The 24,785-nt window shown below is 42.3% G+C and overlaps 1 protein-coding gene across 1 annotated transcript in view; it reads right to left on the bottom strand.

Annotated features, from left to right (window-relative positions):
- The window catches only part of LOC134586018 (cysteine-rich motor neuron 1 protein-like), a 158,884-nt gene extending 137,868 nt beyond the window's left edge, over positions 1–21,016 (bottom strand). Inside the window, exon 1 of the mRNA XM_063441520.1 lies at positions 20,891–21,016. Coding sequence (XP_063297590.1) covers positions 20,891–20,960 — 70 coding nt within the window. The 5' untranslated portion in view covers positions 20,961–21,016. The remainder of the gene's footprint in view (positions 1–20,890) is intronic.
- Between the last annotated feature and the right edge of the window lie 3,769 nt (positions 21,017–24,785).

The raw sequence follows: 24,785 nt of genomic DNA, 5'->3' as shown, positions 1-24,785 counted from the left end.
ACACACACACACACACACTACATACACTGACACAACACACACACACACACACACACTGCATACACTGACACAACACACACACACACTACATACACTGACACACACACACACTGCATATACTGACACAACACACACACACACACACACTACATACACTGACAAAACACACACACACTGCATACACTGACACAACACACACACTATATACACTAACACAACACACACACACACTACATACACTGACAAAACACACACACACTGCATACACTGACACAACACACACACACACACTACATACACTGACACACACACACACTGCATACACTGACACAACACACACACTACATACACTGACACAACACACACTACACACACTGACACAACACACACTACATACACTAACACAACACACACACTACATACACTGACACAACACACACACTGCATATACCAACACAACACACACTGCATACACTGACACAACACACACTCTGCATACACTGACACAACACACACTACATACACTGACACAACACACACACACTGCATACACTGACACAACACACACTACATACACTAACACAACACACACTACATACACTGACACAACACACACACTGCATATACCAACACAACACACACTGCATACACTAATACAACACACACTGCATACACAAACACACACACTGCATACACTAATACAACACACACTGCATACACTAACACACACACACTGCATACACTAATACAATACACACACTGCATTCACTAATACAACATGCACTCTGCATACACTACACACTAACACACTCACTGCATCCACTATACTGACACACACTCTGCATTCGCTACACATTACCACACTCTGCATTCACTACACTAACACACACTCTGCATCCGCTACACACTAACACACTCTGCATTCACTACACTAACACACACTCTGCATCCGCTACACACTAACACACTCTCTGCATTCACTACACATTACCACTCTGCATTCACTACACTAACACAGACTCTGCATCCGCTACACACTAACACACTCTCTGCATTTACTACACATTAACACACTCTCTGCATTCACTACACTAACACACTCTCTGCATTCACTACACATTAACACACTCTCTGCATTCACTACACATTAACACACACTCTGCATTCACTACAAATTTACACACACACTACATTCATTACACTGACACACTCTGCATTCACTACACCCTAACACACACTCTGCATTTATTACACACTAACACACACTCTGCATTCACTAAACTATGCACACACTCTGGATTCACTATACTGACACACACTCTGCATTCACTACACTAACATACACTCTGCATCAACTGTACACACAGCATCCACTGCACAAACATCCTGTATTCACAGTACACACACTACATCCACCACAAATTGAAACATTCTGCATTCACTATACACAGACACTGTGTCTAATACACACACTACATCCACTACAGACACTGCATCCACTAAACACATTTCATCTAGTACATACAAACACTACATCCACTACACAAACACACACTACATCACTGTACACACACTATATCCACTACTCAAACACTCTCTGCATTCACTACACATTAACACTCTGCATCCGCTACACACTAACACACACTCTGCATCCGCTACACACTAACACACACTCTGCATCCGCTACACACTAACACACCCTCTGCATTCACTACACATTAACACACACTCTGCATTCACTGCACTAACACACACACCACATTCATTACACTGACACACTGCATTCACTACACACTAACACACACTCTGCATTCATTACACACTAACACACACTCTGCATTCACTAAACTATGCACACACTCTGGATTCACTATACTGACTCTGCATTAACTGTACACACAGCATCCACTACACAAACATCCTGTATTCACAGTACACACACTACATCCACCACAAATTGAAACACTCTGCATTCACTATACACAGACACTGTGTCTAATACACACACTACATCAACTACAGACACTGCATCCACTAAACACATTTCATCTAGTACATACAAACACTACATCCACTACACAAACACACACTACATCACTGTACACACACTACATCCACTACTCAAACACACTCTGCGTTCACTATACACACTGCATCCGCTACACTAACACACTCTGCATTCACTGCACAAACAGTATCTAATACACACAAACACTACATCCATTACACACATTCTAATTCACTTCCACTATACACACCACATTCAGTCCCGCATCATTGTCAGCGGACTAGGTAGGGCGTGGGCGGTCCCGGGAGGGAGGGGTCGGGGGGGCCCAGACCTTGTGCTTTGTCAGGGGCCCCAAAATTTCTGATGGCAGCCCTGCCCCTAACTCACTGAGCTTGCTCACATTACTTGGAAGCAGACTCTATTAAGTAGGAGTTAGAAAACCAGGAGTTAAAACTAACTAGGGGTTTAAACTATCAAGGTAATTTTTTATTTTTATTTATTTATAGATTTTTATTTTATTTTTATTGTTCTGTATATGGGGAAATGAGTGTTAGCAAGATTGCTGGTTTAACTCAATGCACATCTTGTTGCATGTATGGATGCCTGAATGTACCCGTCCAGGGTCCATACCTCTGTGATGGTTGTGTGCGAGTGGCTTCTCTGGAAGCTCAGATTGGAGATCTCGAGAAGCAAATCGCAACTTTGAGGGAGATCGACAATCTTGAGAGGAGTCTGCTGCTGACTGAGCAGAGTTTAGTGGGGACAGGTAGTGGAGAGGGAGGAGATAAGACAGATGGGGAACAGGCATGTAGCTGGGTGACAATGGGGCGAGGAAGCAGGGGGGGAGGGAAGAGGAAAGGGCTAGCTAGTCCTGATTTGGTGCAACCTAGCAGATTTGCCAGTTTGAGGGAAGATGTTGGGAGCATCAGCTCAGGAGTAGCTGTATTAGAGGAAGCTGTTACTTCTAACAGCCGAGCTAACAGCCCCCCTAGTACGGGTGGGAATCAAAATGTAAGGAAGGCAAGACAGGTTGTGGTGGTAGGGGACTCTATCATTAGGAGAGCAGATAGGGCAATCTGCCGCTGTGATCGGCTCAACCGGACAGTTTGCTGTCTCCCGGGTGCTCGGGTCCGGCATGTTGCTGACAAAGTGGATGGATTATTGGGAGGGGCTGGGGATGACCCAGCGGTCATGGTCCATGTTGGTACCAATGACAAAGTAAAAGGAAGATGGAAGATCCTAAAGAATGATTTCAGCGAATTAGGTAGCAAACTTAAGAAAAGGACCTCCAGGGTGGTATTCTCTGAGATATTACCTGTGCCACGCGCTACAGTGGAAAGGCAGCGGGAGATTAGAGAGGTTAATGCGTGGCTGACGTCTTGGTGCAGGAAGGGGGGTTTGGGGTTTTTAGAGCACTGGGCCGACTTTGCGATTGGGTACAACCTTTATAGTAGTGATGGATTGCACCTAAACGTGAGAGGGTCTGCTGTGCTGGGGGATAGGATGGCTAGAAGGTTGGAGGAGATTTTAAACTAGTAGTAGGGGGGGAGGGTCATAGCAATTTACAAAATGGAGATAGGACAGAAAGGAAATGGGCTTTAGCACAGTATAAGGAGGGTGGAGACGGGGGGAGGGGCAAGCTCAGAACAGAGAAGCTATGCAATGTTGATAATTCACAAAATATACAAGTGACTCATGCTATTAAATGTATGCTTACTAATGCAAGGAGCCTAAATAACAAAATGGGGGAACTAGAGGCATTAGCATACACTAAACAATATGATATAATAGGCATAACTGAAACATGGTGGGATGAGACACATGACTGGGCAGTTAACTTAAATGGGTACACATTATTTAGGAAGGATAGGAAAAACAAGAAGGGTGGTGGGGTATGTTTGTATGTCAACCATGATTTAAAGCCAAATCTTAAGCAAATTGAATGCGATGAGGAAAATGTGGAGGCTTTATGGGTAAATATCTGCTTGGGGGAAAAGAAGGGAAACCAACTATTGGTTGGGATATGTTATAAACCACCTAATGTTAATATTGACGAGGAACAACAGCTGTTTGAGCAAATTGAGAAAGCTGCAAATCTTGGTAACACTTTAATTATTGGAGATTTTAATTACTCGGACATAAATTGGGACAGAGGGACTAGTAGCTCAGCAAAGGGAATTAGGTTTTTAAACTTGTTAAATGACACCTTCATGTCACAACTTGTACAAGCACCAACTAGAATGGACGCTTGTCTGGACCTGGTTTTAACAAACAACGTTGATCTTTTGACCAACATTCAAGTAGGTGAGCACTTGGGAAATAGTGATCACAATATAGTGTCCTTTGAAATAAACTCAAAAAAACAAAAGCACATGGGGTATAATTTTAAAAAGGCCAATTTCAATAAGTTAAGGGCAGCTTTACAATATATTGACTGGCATAAACTCTTTAGTGAAAAGAACACTGAGGATAAATGGATCATCTTCCAACAAATATTAGAAAGGTACATTTCTCAGTATGTACCATTGGGAAATAAATATAAAAGAAACAAATTAAAACCAATGCGGCTTACTAGAAAAGTAAAACAAGAGATTAAAAATAAGAAAAGGGCATTTAAAGCATTTAAATCGGACAAATCAGATGCATCTTATAAAAGATATAAGGAAGCAAATAATGCGTGCAAAAAGGCAATTAGACTTGCTAAACTTCAAAATGAAAAAATGATAGCTAAAGAGAGCAAAACCAACCCCAAAGCATTTTTTAAGTACATAAATTATAAAAAAAAAAAAAAAAAAATGAAAGTGTAGGTATACTAAAAACTGAAACGGGGGTGTTAGTCAATGAAGACCAGGAAAAGGCAGGAATTTTAAATAACTATTTCTCCTCTGTATATATTAAGGAAGAACCCATGGCAATAGATGTGCAAATGATTGCTACTAAAAACTTGCAGAATAATTGTAATTGGTTAACTCAAGACAAGGTGCTGCAGAAACTAAAGAAAGTTAATATAAACAAAGCTCCAGGGCCTGACGGTATCCATCCACGTGTACTTAAGGAACTAAGTGTAGAAATAAGTGAACCTCTGTTTTTAATCTTTCAAGATTCCTTTCTTTCAGGAAGTGTTCCGGAAGATTGGAGGAAGGCAGATGTAGTTCCTATATTCAAAAAGGGTTCAAAATCCTTGCCTGGAAATTATAGACCTGTGAGCTTAACTTCTGTGGCTGGTAAAATATTTGAAAGATTATTAAGGGATTATATTCAAGAATTCCTTGAGAAGAACATGGTTATCAGCAAAAATCAGCACGGTTTTATGAAGCACAGGTCGTGTCAAACTAACTTGATTGCATTCTACGAAGAAGTAAGAAGAAGTATAGATCAGGGTGTTGCAGTGGATGTGATCTATTTGGACTTTGCCAAGGCATTTGATACAGTTCCACACAGAAGATTAGTGTTCAAACTCAAGGAAATCGGTCTAGATGAAAATGCTTGTTCTTGGGTAGAACATTGGCTTAAAAACAGAGTACAAAGAGTTGTCGTTAATGGTAAATTTTCAAGCTGGACAGAGGTGGCAAGTGGTGTCCCTCAGGGGTCTGTTCTGGGACCCCTTCTATTTAACATGTTTATAAATGATCTTGAAGACAGCATTGAAAGTCATGTTTCAGTGTTTGCAGATGACACAAAACTTTGTAAAATAATACAATGTGAGCAAGATATTACTTTGCTACAGAGGGATTTAGATAGACTGGAGGACTGGGCACTCGAATGGCAGATGAAATTTAATGTTGAAAAATGCAAAGTTATGCACTTCGGCGTAAAGAATGCACAAGCAACATATACCCTTAATGGAAGCGAATTAGGGATAACAACACACGAAAAGGACTTGGGAATTGTTATATACAACAAACTATGCAACAATGTGCAATGTCAATCAGCAGTGACCAAGGCCAGTAGGGTATTGTCATGCATGAAAAAGGGCATTCATTCTCGGGACGAGAATATCATTTTGCCTCTTTATAAATCACTGGTAAGACCACACATTGAATATGCTGTGCAATTTTGGGCACCTGTTCTAAAGAAGGATATTATGGCACTGCAGAGGTGTGCTACAAAATTAATAAAAGGAATGGAACATATCAGCTATGAAGAAAGGTTAACAAATTTAAACCTATTTAGTTTAGAAAAACGTCACCTCAGAGGGGATATGATAACATTATACAAATATATTCGAGGCCAATACAAACCATTGTGTGGAAATCTATTCACAAACCGGACTTTACATAGGACACGAGGTCATGCGTTTAGACTAGAAGAAAGAAGATTTCGTCTAAGGCAAAGGAAAGCTTTTTTACTGTAAGAACAATCAGGATGTGGAATTCTCTGCCTGAAGAAGTGGTTTTATCAGAGTCCATACGGATGTTCAAACAGCTACTAGTTGCATACTTGCAAAAACAGAATATTCAAGGATATAATCTTTCAATGTAGGGTAATAACTGCTTGATCCAAGGATAAATCTGACTGCCATTCTGGGGTCAAGAAGGATTTTTTTTCCTAGCTTGTTGCAAAATTGGAAGTGCTTCAAACTGTTTTTATTTGCCTTCTTTTGGATCAACAGCAAAAAACAAATGTGAGGAAGGCTGAACTTGATGGACGCAAGTCTCTTTTCAGCTATGTAACTATGTAACTATGTAACTATGTAACTATGTAACTATGTAATCTGGAATAATGTTATTTCAGAAGCATCAAATGGGGGAATGTGATGGGAATCCAGCATGGTCAAAATTTAGTAGGCCGAAATCTCCACATGGCATATGCTAATTAGTATCTGGTTACAAACAGTTGGATGAGTCATCAGTATACTGAGCATGTGTGGAATTGGATAGTAAAATCCTTTGTCTTCAACAAGCCATGTGGTCTGCCATATAAGGAGATCCTGAATGTCCTGTGTGCTGATTGGTATGAGGAATATAGGAGGGGTTATACTGTATAGGAGGGGATATGCTGTTAACAAAAGTCCTGTACACAAGGGATTGCTCTCTCAGATATTTTTGGAACAGGAGTTCATCTGAGACCCGATTGGTATGTGAATAAAGGCCTTGTACTTTCTGAAGACCTGTGTCCATATCTCTATGTGTGGCTTCTGCAGTTTGTTCCTGTTACTTCCCCTGTAACACTATCAATTAACGAGCACAGAGCAATGGATGTGTGTATTGCCTATTCTGAATTAACGAGCACAGAGCAATGGATGTGTGTATTGCCTATTCTATCAATTAATGAGCACAGAGCAATGGATGTGTGTATTGCCTATTCTATCAATTACCAAACACAGATCAATGGATGTGTGTATTGCCTATTCTATCAATAAACGAGCACAGAGCAATGGATGTGTGTATTGCCTATTCTATCAATTACCAAACACAGATCAATGGATGTGTGTATTGCCTATTCTATCAATTAACGAGCACAGAGCAATGGATGTGTGTATTGCCCATTCTATAAATTAACGAGCACAGAGCAATGGATGTGTGTATTCCCCATTCTGTCAATTAACGAGCACAGAGCAATGGATGTGTGTATTGCCTATTCTGAATTAACGAGCACAGAGCAATGGATGTGTGTATTGCCTATTCTATCAATTAACGAGCACAGAGCAATGGATGTGTGTATTGCCTATTCTGAATTAACGAGCACAGAGCAATGGATGTGTGTATTGCCTATTCTATCAATTAATGAGCACAGAGCAATGGATGTGTGTATTGCCTATTCTATCAATTACCAAACACAGATCAATGGATGTGTGTATTGCCTATTCTATCAATAAACGAGCACAGAGCAATGGATGTGTGTATTGCCTATTCTATCAATTACCAAACACAGATCAATGGATGTGTGTATTGCCTATTCTATCAATTAACGAGCACAGAGCAATGGATGTGTGTATTGCCCATTCTATAAATTAACGAGCACAGAGCAATGGATGTGTGTATTCCCCATTCTGTCAATTAACGAGCACAGAGCAATGGATGTGTGTATTGCCTATTCTGAATTAACGAGCACAGAGCAATGGATGTGTGTATTGCCTATTATATCAATTAACGAGCACAGAGCAATGGATGTGTGTATTGCCTATTCTGAATTAACGAGCACAGAGCAATGGATGTGTGTATTGCCTATTCTATCAATTAACGAGCACAGAGCAATGGATGTGTGTATTGCCCATTCTATCAATTAACGAGCACAGAGCAATGGATGTGTGTATTGCCTATTCTGAATTAACGGGCACAGAGCAATGGATGTGTGTATTGCCTATTCTATCAATTAACGAGCACAGAGCAATGGATGTGTGTATTGCCCATTCTATCAATTAACGAGCACAGAGCAATGGATGTGTGTATTGCCTATTCTATCAATTAACGAGCACAGAGCAATGGATGTGTGTATTGCCCATTCTGAATTAGCGAGCACAGATCAATGGATGTGTGTATTGCCTATTCTATCAATTAACAAGCACAGAGCAATGGATGTGTGTATTGCCCATTCTGATTTAGCGAGCGCAGATCAATGGATGTGTGTATTGCCTATTCTATCAATTAACGAGCACAGATCAATGGATGTGTGTATTGCCCATTCTGATTTAGCGAGCACAGATCAATGGATGTGTGTATTGCCTATTCTATCAATTAACGAGCACAGAGCAATGGATGTGTGTATTGCCTATTCTATTAATTAACGAGCACAGAGCAATGGATGTGTGTATTGCCCATTCTGAATTAGCGAGCACAGAGCAATGGATGTGGGTATTGCCCATTCTATCAATTAACGAGCACAGAGCAATGGATGTGTGTATTGCCCATTCTATCAATTAACGAGCACACAGCAATGGATGTGTGTATTGCCCATTCTGAATTAGCGAGCACAGAGCAATGGATGTGGGTATTGCCCATTCTATCAATTAACGAGCACAGAGCAATGGATGTGTGTATTGCCTATTCTGAATTAACAAGCACAGAGCAATGGATGTGTGTATTGCCTATTCTATCAATTAACGAGCACAGAGCAATGGATGTGTGTATTGCCCATTCTATCAATTAACGAGCACAGAGCAATGGATGTGTGTATTGCCTATTCTATCAATTAACGAGCACAGAGCAATGGATGTGTGTATTGCCCATTCTGAATTAGCGAGCACAGATCAATGGATGTGTGTATTGCCTATTCTATCAATTAACAAGCACAGAGCAATGGATGTGTGTATTGCCCATTCTGATTTAGCGAGCGCAGATCAATGGATGTGTGTATTGCCTATTCTATCAATTAACAAGCACAGATCAATGGATGTGTGTATTGCCCATTCTGATTTAGCGAGCACAGATCAATGGATGTGTGTATTGCCTATTCTATCAATTAACGTGCACAGAGCAATGGATGTGTGTATTGCCTATTCTATTAATTAACGAGCACAGAGCAATGGATGTGTGTATTGCCCATTCTGAATTAGCGAGCACAGAGCAATGGATGTGGGTATTGCCCATTCTATCAATTAACGAGCACAGAGCAATGGATGTGTGTATTGCCCATTCTATCAATTAACGAGCACAGAGCAATGGATGTGTGTATTGCCCATTCTGAATTAGCGAGCACAGAGCAATGGATGTGGGTATTGCCCATTCTATCAATTAACGAGCACAGAGCAATGGATGTGTGTATTGCCTATTCTGAATTAACAAGTACAGAGCAATGGATGTGTGTATTGCCTATTCTATCAATTAACGAGCACAGAGCAATGGATATGTGTATTGCCCATTCTATCAATTAACGAGCACAGAGCAATGGATGTGTGTATTGCCCATTCTGAATTAACGAGCACAGAGCAATGGATGTGTGTATTGCCTATTCTGAATTAACGAGCACAGAGCAATGGATGTGTGTATTGCCTATTCTATCAATTAACGAGCACAGAGCAATGGATGTGTGTATTGCCCATTCTATCAATTAACGAGCACAGAGCAATGGATGTGTGTATTGCCTATTCTATCAATTAACGAGCACAGAGCAATGGATGTGTGTATTGCCCATTCTGAATTAGCGAGCACAGATCAATGGATGTGTGTATTGCCTATTCTATCAATTAACGAGCACAGAGCAATGGATGTGTGTATTGCCCATTCTGATTTAGCGAGCACAGATCAATGGATGTGTGTATTGCCTATTCTATCAATTAACGAGCACAGATCAATGGATGTGTGTATTGCCTATTCTATCAATTAACGAGCACAGAGCAATGGATGTGTGTATTGCCTATTCTATCAATTAACGAGCACAGAGCAATGGATGTGTGTATTGCCTATTCTATCAATTAACGAGCACAGAGCAATGGATGTGTGTATTGCCCATTCTGAATTAGCGAGCACAGAGCAATGGATGTGGGTATTGCCCATTCTATCAATTAACGAGCACAGAGCAATGGATGTGTGTATTGCCCATTCTATCAATTAACGAGCACAGAGCAATGGATGTGTGTATTGCCCATTCTGAATTAGCGAGCACAGATCAATGGATGTGTGTATTGCCTATTCTATCAATTAACGAGCACAGAGCAATGGATGTGTGTATTGCCCATTCTGATTTAGCGAGCACAGATCAATGGATGTGTGTATTGCCTATTCTATCAATTAACGAGCACAGAGCAATGGATGTGTGTATTGCCCATTCTGATTTAGCGAGCACAGATCAATGGATGTGTGTATTGCCTATTCTATCAATTAACGAGCACAGAGCAATGGATGTGTGTATTGCCCATTCTGAATTAGCGAGCACAGATCAATGGATGTGTGTATTGCCTATTCTATCAATTAACGAGCACAGAGCAATGGATGTGTGTATTGCCCATTCTGATTTAGCGAGCACAGATCAATGGATGTGTGTATTGCCTATTCTATCAATTAACGAGCACAGAGCAATGGATGTGTGTATTGCCCATTCTGAATTAGCGAGCACAGAGCAATGGATGTGGGTATTGCCCATTCTATCAATTAACGAGCACAGAGCAATGGATGTGTGTATTGCCTATTCTGAATTAACAAGTACAGAGCAATGGATGTGTGTATTGCCTATTCTATCAATTAACGAGCACAGAGCAATGGATATGTGTATTGCCCATTCTATCAATTAACGAGCACAGAGCAATGGATGTGTGTATTGCCCATTCTGAATTAACGAGCACAGAGCAATGGATGTGTGTATTGCCTATTCTGAATTAACGAGCACAGAGCAATGGATGTGTGTATTGCCTATTCTATCAATTAACGAGCACAGAGCAATGGATGTGTGTATTGCCCATTCTATCAATTAACGAGCACAGAGCAATGGATGTGTGTATTGCCTATTCTATCAATTAACGAGCACAGAGCAATGGATGTGTGTATTGCCCATTCTGAATTAGCGAGCACAGATCAATGGATGTGTGTATTGCCTATTCTATCAATTAACGAGCACAGAGCAATGGATGTGTGTATTGCCCATTCTGATTTAGCGAGCACAGATCAATGGATGTGTGTATTGCCTATTCTATCAATTAACGAGCACAGATCAATGGATGTGTGTATTGCCTATTCTATCAATTAACGAGCACAGAGCAATGGATGTGTGTATTGCCTATTCTATCAATTAACGAGCACAGAGCAATGGATGTGTGTATTGCCCATTCTGAATTAGCGAGCACAGATCAATGGATGTGTGTATTGCCTATTCTATCAATTAACGAGCACAGAGCAATGGATGTGTGTATTGCCCATTCTGATTTAGCGAGCACAGATCAATGGATGTGTGTATTGCCTATTCTATCAATTAACGAGCACAGAGCAATGGATGTGTGTATTGCCCATTCTGAATTAGCGAGCACAGAGCAATGGATGTGGGTATTGCCCATTCTATCAATTAACGAGCACAGAGCAATGGATGTGTGTATTGCCCATTCTATCAATTAACGAGCACAGAGCAATGGATGTGTGTATTGCCCATTCTGAATTAGCGAGCACAGATCAATGGATGTGTGTATTGCCTATTCTATCAATTAACGAGCACAGATCAATGGATGTGTGTATTGCCCATTCTGATTTAGCGAGCACAGATCAATGGATGTGTGTATTGCCTATTCTATCAATTAACGAGCACAGAGCAATGGATGTGTGTATTGCCTATTCTATCAATTAACAAGCACAGAGCAATGGATATGTGTATTGCCCATTCTGAATTAGCGAGCACAGAGCAATGGATGTGGGTATTGCCCATTCTATCAATTAACGAGCACAGAGCAATGGATGTGTGTATTGCCCATTCTATCAATTAACGAGCACAGAGCAATGGATGTGTATTGCCCATTCTGAATTAGCGAGCACAGAGCAATGGATGTGGGTATTGCCCATTCTATCAATTAACGAGCACAGAGGAATGGATGTGTGTATTGCCTATTCTGAATTAACGAGCAACAGAGCAATGGATGTGTGTATTGCCTATTCTATCAATTAACGAGCACAGAGCAATGGATGTGTGTATTGCCTATTCTGAATTAGCGAGCACAGAGCAATGGATGTGTGTATTGCCTATTCTGTCAATTAACGAGCACAGAGCAATGGATGTGTGTATTGCCTATTCTATCAATAAACGAGCACAGAGCAATGGATGTGTGTATTGCCTATTCTGAATAACGAGCACAGAGCAATGGATGTGTGTATTTCCTATTCTGAATTAACGAGCACAGAGCAATGGATGTGTGTATTGCCTATTCTGAATTAACGAGCACAGAGCAATGGATGTGTGTATTGCCTATTCTATCAATTAACGAGCACAGATCAATGGATGTGGGTATTGCCCATTCTATCAATTAACGAGCACAGAGCAATGGATGTGTGTATTGCCTATTCTATCAATAAACGAGCACAGAGCAATGGATGTGTGTATTGCCTATTCTGAATTAACGAGCACAGAGCAATGGATGTGTGTATTGCCTATTCTATCAATTAACGAGCACAGAGCAATGGATGTGTGTATTGCCTATTCTATCAATTAACGAGCACAGAGCAATGGATGTGTGTATTGCCTATTCTGAATTAGCGAGCACAGAGCAATGGATGTGTGTATTGCCTATTCTGTCAATTAACGAGCACAGAGCAATGGATGTGTGTATTGCCTATTCTATCAATAAACGAGCACAGAGCAATGGATGTGTGTATTGCCTATTCTGAATTAACGAGCACAGAGCAATGGATGTGTGTATTTCCTATTCTGAATTAACGAGCACAGAGCAATGGATGTGTGTATTGCCTATTCTGAATTAACGAGCACAGAGCAATGGATGTGTGTATTGCCTATTCTATCAATTAACGAGCACAGATCAATGGATGTGGGTATTGCCCATTCTATCAATTAACGAGCACAGAGCAATGGATGTGTGTATTGCCTATTCTATCAATAAACGAGCACAGAGCAATGGATGTGTGTATTGCCTATTCTATCAATTAACGAGCACAGAGCAATGGATGTGTGTATTGCCTATTCTATCAATTAACGAGCACAGAGCAATGGATGTGTGTATTGCCTATTCTATCAATAAACGAGCACAGAGCAATGGATGTGTGTATTGCCTATTCTATCAATTAACGAGCACAGAGCAATGGATGTGTGTATTGCCTATTCTATCAATAAACGAGCACAGAGCAATGGATGTGTGTATTGCCTATTCTATCAATTAATGAGCACAGAGCAATGGATGTGTGTATTGCTCATTCTATCAATTAACGAGCACAGAGCAATGGATGTGTGTATTGCCTATTCTATCAATAAACGAGCACAGAGCAATGGATGTGTGTATTGCCTATTCTATCAATTAACGAGCACAGAGCAATGGATGTGTGTATTGCCTATTCTGAATTAACGAGCACAGAGCAATGGATGTGTGTATTGCCTATTATATCAATTAACGAGCACAGAGCAATGGATGTGTGTATTGCCTATTACATCAATTAACAAGCACAGAGCAATGGATGTGGGTATTGCCTATTCTATCAATTAACGAGCACAGAGCAATGGATGTGTGTATTGCCTATTCTGAATTAACGAGCACAGAGCAATGGATGTGTGTATTGCCTATTCTGAATTAACGAGCACAGAGCAATGGATGTGTGTATTTCCTATTCTAACAATTAACGAGCACAGAGCAATGGATGTGTGTATTGCCTATTCTATCAATTAACGAGCACAGAGCAATGGATGTGTGTATTGCCTATTGTAACGGATCGCCTGGCACCCCGACTGGGTACCTCCGTTAAAGGATGCTCCTAGCGTTTTCTGAGGACTCCAAGCACTCTGGCAGACACCACAATCACCGTATCAGAGAAGCATATAAATCCTCTCAAGCATATGAATGCTGTATACAGCCGAATAGGACAAACCATGCAAATAGGTTTCCACTCCTAGCAGTCAAACTGGAACAGCATACAATAAATCCTCCCCCAATAATGAGACGACACTTCACTTTGAGGGTTAAGCAGGAACTCTGGACTGGCACATCCAGCCTGGCTTTTATTGCAATTGTACACATACAGGCCACACCCAGGGATAGGCATAAAATAACCAATCCGAGATATGGTACAACCCACACATCCCCTCCCCTTAGCCTGAGAGATAATCCACTTATTATACAGTTTACAACATAACTTTTACACAATATCTATAACTTCTAAAATATACGTCACAAACATAAAACATACATTTTCTTACTCAGCATACTTCAATTAGTAATACTCTCAAAAATCATCCCAATCCATCCAGTAGATCAATAGTTAGCTGGAGGACCCTTTATGACCGACCGCAAGCACATTTTCCTGCCCAAAACAGTTCCATAGATTTGGGCTGTGCGGTCGGTCAATTACTGGCATAAAAATGGCTAAGTCCCATTCGAAGTGTGGCCGGTACTTCGACTTTAGTCGAAGTGTCGAAGTGGAGTTGATGTTAAGGGTCGGCGGTGTTCGAAGTTAAAATGGCCGCCGCCACGTGGTCCTTTGTCCGATGCCGGCCACTTCGACGACTTCGACAACTTCGGTAACTTCGGCACTTCGACAGCTTCGACAGCTTCGACAGCTTCGACTGTGTCCGAAGTGCCATATACAAAAGTACCAATCGCAATGGATGTGTGTATTGCCTATTCTATCAATTAACGAGCACAGAGCAATGGATGTGTGTATTGCCTATTCTGAATTAACGAGCACAGAGCAATGGATGTGTGTATTGCCTATTCTATCAATTAACGAGCACAGAGCAATGGATGTGTGTATTGCCTATTCTGAATTAACGAGCACAGAGCAATGGATGTGTGTATTGCCTATTCTGAATTAACGAGCACAGAGCAATGGATGTGGGTATTGCCTATTCTATCAATTAACGAGCACAGAGCAATGGATGTGTGTATTGCCTATTCTGTCAATTAACGAGCACAGAGCAATGGATGTGTGTATTGCCTTTTCTATCAATTAACGAGTACAGAGCAATGGATGTGTGTATTTCCTATTCTATCAATTAACGAGCACAGAGCAATGGATGTGTGTATTGCCTATTCTGAATTAACGAGCACAGAGCAATGGATGTGTGTATTGCCTATTCTATCAATAAACGAGCACAGAGCAATGGGTGTGTGTATTGCCTATTCTATCAATTAACGAGCACAGAGCAATGGATGTGTGTATTGCCTATTCTGTCAATTAACGAGCACAGAGCAATGGATGTGTGTATTGCCTATTCTGAATTAACGAGCACAGAGCAATGGATGTGTGTATTGCCTATTCTATCAATTAACGAGCACAGAGCAATGGATGTGTGTATTGCCTATTCTGAATTAACGAGCACAGAGCAATGGATGTGTGTATTGCCTATTCTAAATTAACGAGCACAGAGCAATGGATGTGGGTATTGCCTATTCTGAATTAACGAGCACAGAGCAATGGATGTGTGTATTGCCTATTCTATAAATTAACGAGCACAGAGCAATGGATGTGTGTATTGCCTACCGTATTCTGTCAATTAACGAGCACAGAGCAATGGATGTGTACGACAGTTACACACGGCAGGTACAGACAGTTACAAACGACAGGTACAGACAGTTACAAACGGCAGGTACAGACAGTTACACATGGCAGGTACAGACAGTTACACACAGCAGGTACAGACTGTTACAAATGGCAGGTACAGACAGTTACAAACGGCAGGTACAGACAGTTACACACGGCAGGTACAGACAGTTACACACGGCGGGTACAGACAGTTACAAACGGCGGGTACAGACAGTTACAAACGGCGGGTACAGACAGTTACAAACGGCAGGTACAGACAGTTACACACGGCAGGTACAGACAGTTACACACGGCAGGTACAGACAGTTACACACGGCAGGTACAGACAGTTACAAACGGCAGGTACAGACAGTTACACACGGCAGGTACAGACAGTTACAAACGGCAGGTACAGACAGTTACACACAGCAGGTACAGACAGTTACACACGGCAGGTACAGACAGTTACACACGGCAGGTACAGACAGTTACAAACGGCAGGTACAGACAGTTACAAACGGCAGGTACAGACAGTTACAAACGGCAGGTACAGACAGTTACACCTGGCAGGTACAGACAGTTACACCTGGCAGGTACAGACAGTTACAAACGGCAGGTACAGACAGTTACAAACGGCAGGTACAGACAGTTACAAACGGCAGGTACAGACAGTTACACACGGCAGGTACAGACAGTTACACACGGCGGGTACAGACAGTTACACACGGCGGGTACAGACAGTTACAAACGGCAGGTACAGACTGTTACACCTGGCAGGTACAGACAGTTACAAACGGCAGGTACAGACAGTTACAAACGGCAGGTACAGACAGTTACAAACGGCAGGTACAGACAGTTACAAACGGCAGGTACAGACAGTTACACACGGCAGGTACAGACAGTTACACACGGCGGGTACAGACAGTTACACACGGTGGGTACAGACAGTTACAAACGGCAGGTACAGACAGTTACACCTGGCAGGTACAGACAGTTACACACGGCAGGTACAGACAGTGAGACAGTTACACATGAGAGGTACAAACAGCGGGACAGTTACACATGGCAGAAACAGATCATGAGATTTTATGCAGATATCTTTTAATTGGACATTCCATGACCCAAACGCAAAAAAACCCCAAAACAAATCACTGTTTAGTAGTTACACCCCCAATGATAACATCTCTGCATTTTATTTAATTGGGGCTATATACAGAGTTTAGTTCCACTGAGCTAAACAAACCAGGAAGTAACAGGACCAGTTGTCTGATTGACAGCCAGGGGCAGGGCCGCCATCAGGGGGTGACCACCATGATGGTTGTCACGGGGGGGCCCGCACTGCTCTGGCAGTCCCGGGCCCCACTTTCCCTCTCTGCACACATAGATAGCGAATATCGCTATCTATGTGTGCAGCTGCAGGCCCCCCGGCTCCCTGTTACCGCAGAGGGGGCCCAGCACACTGCCTCTACTCTTCTCCTCTCTTCTAATAACTCTCGCGATACCCGCTATTAGAAGAGAGGAGAAGAGAAGAGTAGAGGCAGTGTGCTGGGCCCCTCTGCGGTAACAGGGAGCCGGGGGCCCCACCATGCCACCGGACCTCCAGAGATGGAATCTCCCCCCTCCCTGGACACAGGTAAGAAGCAGGGAGGGGGGAGAAACATTTAATTACATTTAATATAAAATTAAAAGATTAATGTGAAAATGCCCCTTGCCCCCCTTCCACCCCCAGATTGCACATTTACACACACACACACTGCATACACTAACACAACACACACACTGCATACACTAATAAAACACACTGCATAAACCAATACAACACACACACTGCATACACTAACACAACACACACACTGCATACACTAACACAACACACACACTGCATACACTAATAAAACACACACTGCATACACCAATACAACATACACACTGCAAACACCAATACAATACACACACTGCATACACTAACACAACACACACACTGCAAACACAATACAATACACACACTGCATACACTAACACAACACACACACTGCATACACTAACACACACACACTGCATACACTAATACAACACACACTGCATACAATAACACAACACACACACTGCAAACACCAATACAATACACACACTGCATACACTAAAAACACACACACTGCATACACCAATACAACACACACACTGCATACACTAACACAACATACACACTGCATACACTAACACAACACACACTGCATACACTAACACACACTGCATACACCAATACAACACACACACTGCATACACTAACACACACACTGCATACACTAATACAACACACACACTGCATACACTAACACACACTGCATACACTAATACAACACACACTGCATACACCAATACAACACACACACTGCATACAATAACACAACACACACACTGCATACACTAATACAACACACACTGCATACACCAATACAACACACACTCTGCATACACTAACACACACTGCATACACTAATACAACACACACACTGCATACACTAACACAACACACACTGCATACACCAATACAACACACACACTGCATACACTAACACAACACACACACTGCAAACACCAATACAATACACACACTGCATACACTAACACAACACACACAATGCATACACCAATACAACACACACACTGCATACACTAACACAACACACACTGCATACACTAATACAACACACACACTGCATACACTAACACAACACACACACTGCATAAACTAACACACACACACTGCATACACTAATACAACACACACACTGCATACAATAACACAACACACACACTGCAAACACCAATACAATACACACACTGCATACACTAACACAACACACACACTGCAAACACCAATACAATACACACACTGCATACACTAACACAACACACACACTGCATACACCAATACAACACACACACTGCATACACCAATACAACACACACACTGCATACACCAATACAACACACACGATGCATACACTAACACAACACAGACACTGCATATGTCAATACAACACACACACTGCATTTGCCAATACAACACACACACTGCATATGCCAATACAACACACACTCTGCATGCACTAATACAACACACACTGCATACACCAATACAACACACACACTGCATACACTAACACAACACACACACTGCATACACTAACACAACACACACACTGCATACACCAATACAACACACACACTGCATACACTAACACAACACACACTGCAAACACCAATACAATACACACACTGCATACACTAATACAACACACACACTGCATACACTAAAAACACACACACTGCATACACCAATACAACACACACACTGCATACACTAACACAACATACACACTGCATACACAAGTACAACACACGCTGCATACACTAACACAACACACACACTGCATACACTAACACACACACTGCATACACCAATACAACACACACACTGCATACACTAACACACACACTGCATACACTAATACAACACACACACTGCATACACTAACACACACTGCATACACTAATACAACACACACACACTGCATACACTAATACAACACACACACTGCAAACAACAATACAACACACACACACTGCATACACTAACACACACTGCATACACTAATACAACACACACACTGCATATGCCAATACAACACACACACTGCATATGCCAATACAACACACACACTGCATATGCCAATACAACACACACTCTGCATGCACTAATACAACACACTCTGCATACACTAGTACAACACACACTCTGCATTCACTACACTGACACACACTCTACATTCACTACACTGACACACACTCTACATTCACTACACTGACACACACTCTGCATTCACTACATATTAACACACACTCTGCATTCACTACACTAACATACACTCTGCATTAACTGTACACACAGCATCCACTACACAAACATCCTGTATTCACAGTACACACACTACATCCACCACAAATTGAAACACTCTGCATTCACTATACACAGACACTGCGTCTAATACACACACTACATCCACTAGAGACACTGCATCCACTTAACACATTTCATCTAGTACACACAAACACTACATCCACTACACAAACACACACTACATCACTGTACACACACTACAAACACTACTCAAACACACTCTGCGTTCACTATACACACTGCGTCCGCTACACAAACACACACTCTGCATTCACTGCACAAACAATATCTAATACACACAAACACTACATCCATTACACACATTCTAATTCACTTCCACTATACACACCACATTCAGTCCGGCATCATTGTCAGCGGACTAGGTAGGGCGTGGGCGGGCCCGGGGGAGGGGAGCCCAGACCTTGTGCTTTGTCAGGGACCCCAACATTTCTGATAGCGGCCCTGGCCAGGGGGGTGTAACTAGGTTTATTTATAAAAGTGACAAGTGCACTTATTGTAAAGGATAAAAAGACTCTTCACTCATTCAGCAAGGTATAGTGCTTCAGGGGTCTGCAATGTCCCTTTAATTCATGAGAAAAACAGCAGGAGAGCCATTTAACCCATTAAGGACACATGACATGTGTGACATGTTTGATTCCCTTTTATTCCAGAAGTTTGGTCCTTAAGGGGTTATAGCACCAGGAGTTATGGAGATAAGGTACAGTCTCATGGATAGAGCACACTGTCAGTCATTCCTTGTCCAGGTACCCTGCTTCCCATACCTGTTACCCTGCAGGCCCAGCTGTACCCACTAACCTGCTGTCTCAGTAGCCCAGGTGGCCACACAGTACAGGAGGAGTCCCAGGAGGCTGCAGACTGTACTCATAGTGTCTGAGCAGGTATGTCTCCTGACTGGGACTCACAGACACTAAACCCAGAGCAGGGAGGGACCATCCAAAAACATGAAGCAATAACTACAGCACAAATAAAGCTAATTAATTATATTACTCCCATATTAACCCCATCAGTGCCCAGGGCAGGCAGAGTAACACTGCCAGGAACCTAATTATTAACCCCAACCCTGCCAGAAACCTACTCCTTAACCCAATCACTGCCAGGAACCTAATTATTAACCCCAACCCTGCCAGAAACCTACTCCTTAACCCAATCACTGCCAGGAACCTAATTATTAACCCCAACCCTGCCAGAAACCTACTCCTTAACCCAATCACTGCCAGGAACCCGATTATTAACCCCAACCCTGCCAGAAACCTACTCCTTAACCCAATCACTGCCAGGAACCTAATTATTAACCCCAACTCTGCCAGAAACCTACTCCTTAACCCAATCACTGCCAGGAACCTAATTATTAACCCCAACCCTGCCAGAAACCTACTCCTTAACCCAATCACTGCCAGGAACCTAATTATTAACCCCAACCCTGACAGAAACCTACTCCTTAACCCAATCACTGCCAGGAACCTAATTATTAACCCCAACTCTGCCAGAAACCTACTCCTTAACCCAATCACTGCCAGGAACCTAATTATTAACCCCAACCCTGCCAGAAACCTACTCCTTAACCAATCACTGCCAGGAACCTAATTATTAACCCCAACTGTACCAGAAATCTAATCCTTAACGGCCAGGAACCTAATTATTAACCCCAACTCTGCCAGAAACCTACTCCTCAACCCAATCACTGCCAGGAACCTAATTATTAACCCCAACTCTGCCAGAAACCTACTCCTTAACCAAATCACTGCCAGGAACCTAATTATTAACCCCAACCCTGCCAGAAACCTACTCCTTAACCCAATCACTGCCAGGAACCTAATTATTAACCCCAACCCTGCCAGAAATCTACTCCTTAACCCAATCACTGCCAGGAACCTAACTATTAACCCCAACCCTGACAGAAACCTACTCCTTAACCCAATCACTGCCAGGAACCCGATTATTAACCCCAACCCTGCCAGAAACCTACTCCTTAACCCAATCACTGCCAGGAACCCGATTATTAACCCCAACCCTGCCAGAAACCTACTCCTTAACCCAATCACTGTCAGGAACCCGATTATTAACCCCAACCCTGCCAGAAACCTACTCCTTAACCCAATCACTGTCAGGAACCTAATTATTAACCCCAACCCTGCCAGAAACCTACTCCTTAACCCAATCACTGCCAGGAATCTAATTATTAACCCCAACCCTGCCAGAAACCTACTCCTTAACCCAATCACTGCCAGGAACCTAATTATTAACCCCAACCCTGCCAGAAACCTACTCCTTAACCAATCACTGCCAGGAACCTAATTATTAACCCCAACTGTACCAGAAATCTAATCCTTAACCGCCAGGAACCTAATTATTAACCCCAACTCTGCCAGAAACCTACTCCTCAACCCAATCACTGCCAGGAACCTAATTATTAACCCCAACTCTGCCAGAAACCTACTCCTTAACCAAATCACTGCCAGGAACCTAATTATTAACCCCAACCCTGCCAGAAACCTACTCCTTAACCCAATCACTGTCAGGAACCTAATTATTAACCTCAACCCTGCCAGAAACCTACTCCTTAACCCAATCACTGCCAGAAACCTAATTATTAACCCCAACCCTGCCAGAAACCTACTCCTTAACCCAATCACTGCCAGGAACCTAATTATTAACCCCAACCCTGCCAGAAACCTACTCCTTAACCCAATCACTGCCAGGAACCTAATTATTAACCCCAACCCTGCCAGAAATCTACTCCTTAACCCAATCACTGCCAGGAACCTAACTATTAACCCCAACCCTGACAGAAACCTACTCCTTAACCCAATCACTGCCAGGAACCCGATTATTAACCCCAACCCTGCCAGAAACCTACTCCTTAACCCAATCACTGCCAGGAACCTGATTATTAACCCCAACCCTGCCAGAAACCTACTCCTTAACCCAATCACTGTCAGGAACCCGATTATTAACCCCAACCCTGCCAGAAACCTACTCCTTAACCCAATCACTGTCAGGAACCTAATTATTAACCCCAACCCTGCCAGAAACCTACTCCTTAACCCAATCACTGCCAGGAATCTAATTATTAACCCCAACCCTGCCAGAAACCTACTCCTTAACCCAATCACTGCCAGGAACCTAATTATTAACCCCAACCCTGCCAGAAACCTACTCCTTAACCCAATCACTGCCAGGAACCTAATTATTAACCCCAACCCTGCCAGAAATCTACTCCTTAACCCAATCACTGCCAGGAACCTAATTATTAACCCCAACCCTGCCAGAAACCTACTCCTTAACCCAATCACTGCCAGGAACCTAATTATTAACCCCAACCCTGCCAGAAATCTACTCCTTAACCCAATCACTGCCAGGAACCTAACTATTAACCCCAACCCTGACAGAAACCTACTCCTTAACCCAATCACTGTCAGGAACCTAATTATTAACCTCAACCCTGCCAGAAACCTACTCCTTAACCCAATCACTGCCAGAAACCTAATTATTAACCCCAACCCTGCCAGAAACCTACTCCTTAACCCAATCACTGCCAGGAACCTAATTATTAACCCCAACCCTGCCAGAAACCTACTCCTTAACCCAATCACTGCCAGGAACCTAATTATTAACCCCAACCCTGCCAGAAACCTACTCCTTAACCCAATCACTGCCAGGAACCCGATTATTAACCCCAACCCTGCCAGAAACCTACTCCTCAACCCAATCACTGCCAGGAACCCGATTATTAACCCCAACCCTGCCAGAAACCTACTCCTTAACCCAATCACTGCCAGGAACCTAATTATTAACCCCCAACCCTGACAGAAACCTACTCCTTAACCCAATCACTGCCAGGAACCTAATTATTAACCCCAACTCTGCCAGAAACCTACTCCTTAACCCAATCACTGCCAGGAACCTAATTATTAACCCCAACCCTGCCAGAAACCTACTCCTTAACCCAATCACTGCCAGGAACCTAATTATTAACCCCAACCCTGCCAGAAACCTACTCCTTAACCCAATCACTGCCAGGAACCTAATTATTAACCCCAACCCTGCCAGAAACCTACTCCTTAACCCAATCACTGCCAGGAACCCGATTATTAACCCCAACCCTGCCAGAAACCTACTCCTTAACCCAATCACTGCCAGGAACCTAATTATTAACCCCCAACCCTGACAGAAACCTACTCCTCAACCCAATCACTGCCAGGAACCTAATTATTAACCCCCAACCCTGACAGAAACCTACTCCTCAACCCAATCACTGCCAGGAACCCGATTATTAACCCCAACCCTGCCAGAAACCTACTCATTAACCCAATCACTGCCAGGAACCTAATTATTAACCCCAACCCTGCCAGAAACCTACTCCTTGACCCAATCACTGCCAGGTATTCTGATACATAATAGATGTTCTAAGGCTTCTATGTTTATAAAATATCACAGAATCGATTCTGCCATCAGTCTGTGATATCAGGATATATTTGTGATATCAGTATATACAGTTGTGCTCAAAAGTTTTCATACCCTTGGAGAGTTGGTAATATATTACCATTTTTAAAGAAAACGTGCATGAGCAGGCAAAACAGTTATTTTATTTCTTCATATTCAACTGTAGGTTATAACAGCATAATCGTAAAACAAAACATAACATGGAAAAAATGAAATGACCCCTGTTCAAAATTCTGCATACCCTTCG

The sequence above is a fragment of the Pelobates fuscus genome, chromosome 2 (assembly GCF_036172605.1).
Source record: "Pelobates fuscus isolate aPelFus1 chromosome 2, aPelFus1.pri, whole genome shotgun sequence".
In the NCBI taxonomy this organism is placed as follows: domain Eukaryota; kingdom Metazoa; phylum Chordata; class Amphibia; order Anura; family Pelobatidae; genus Pelobates; species Pelobates fuscus.
The sequence above is the reverse complement of the archived record's forward strand: the minus strand, read 5'-3'. Positions and strand labels throughout refer to the sequence as shown.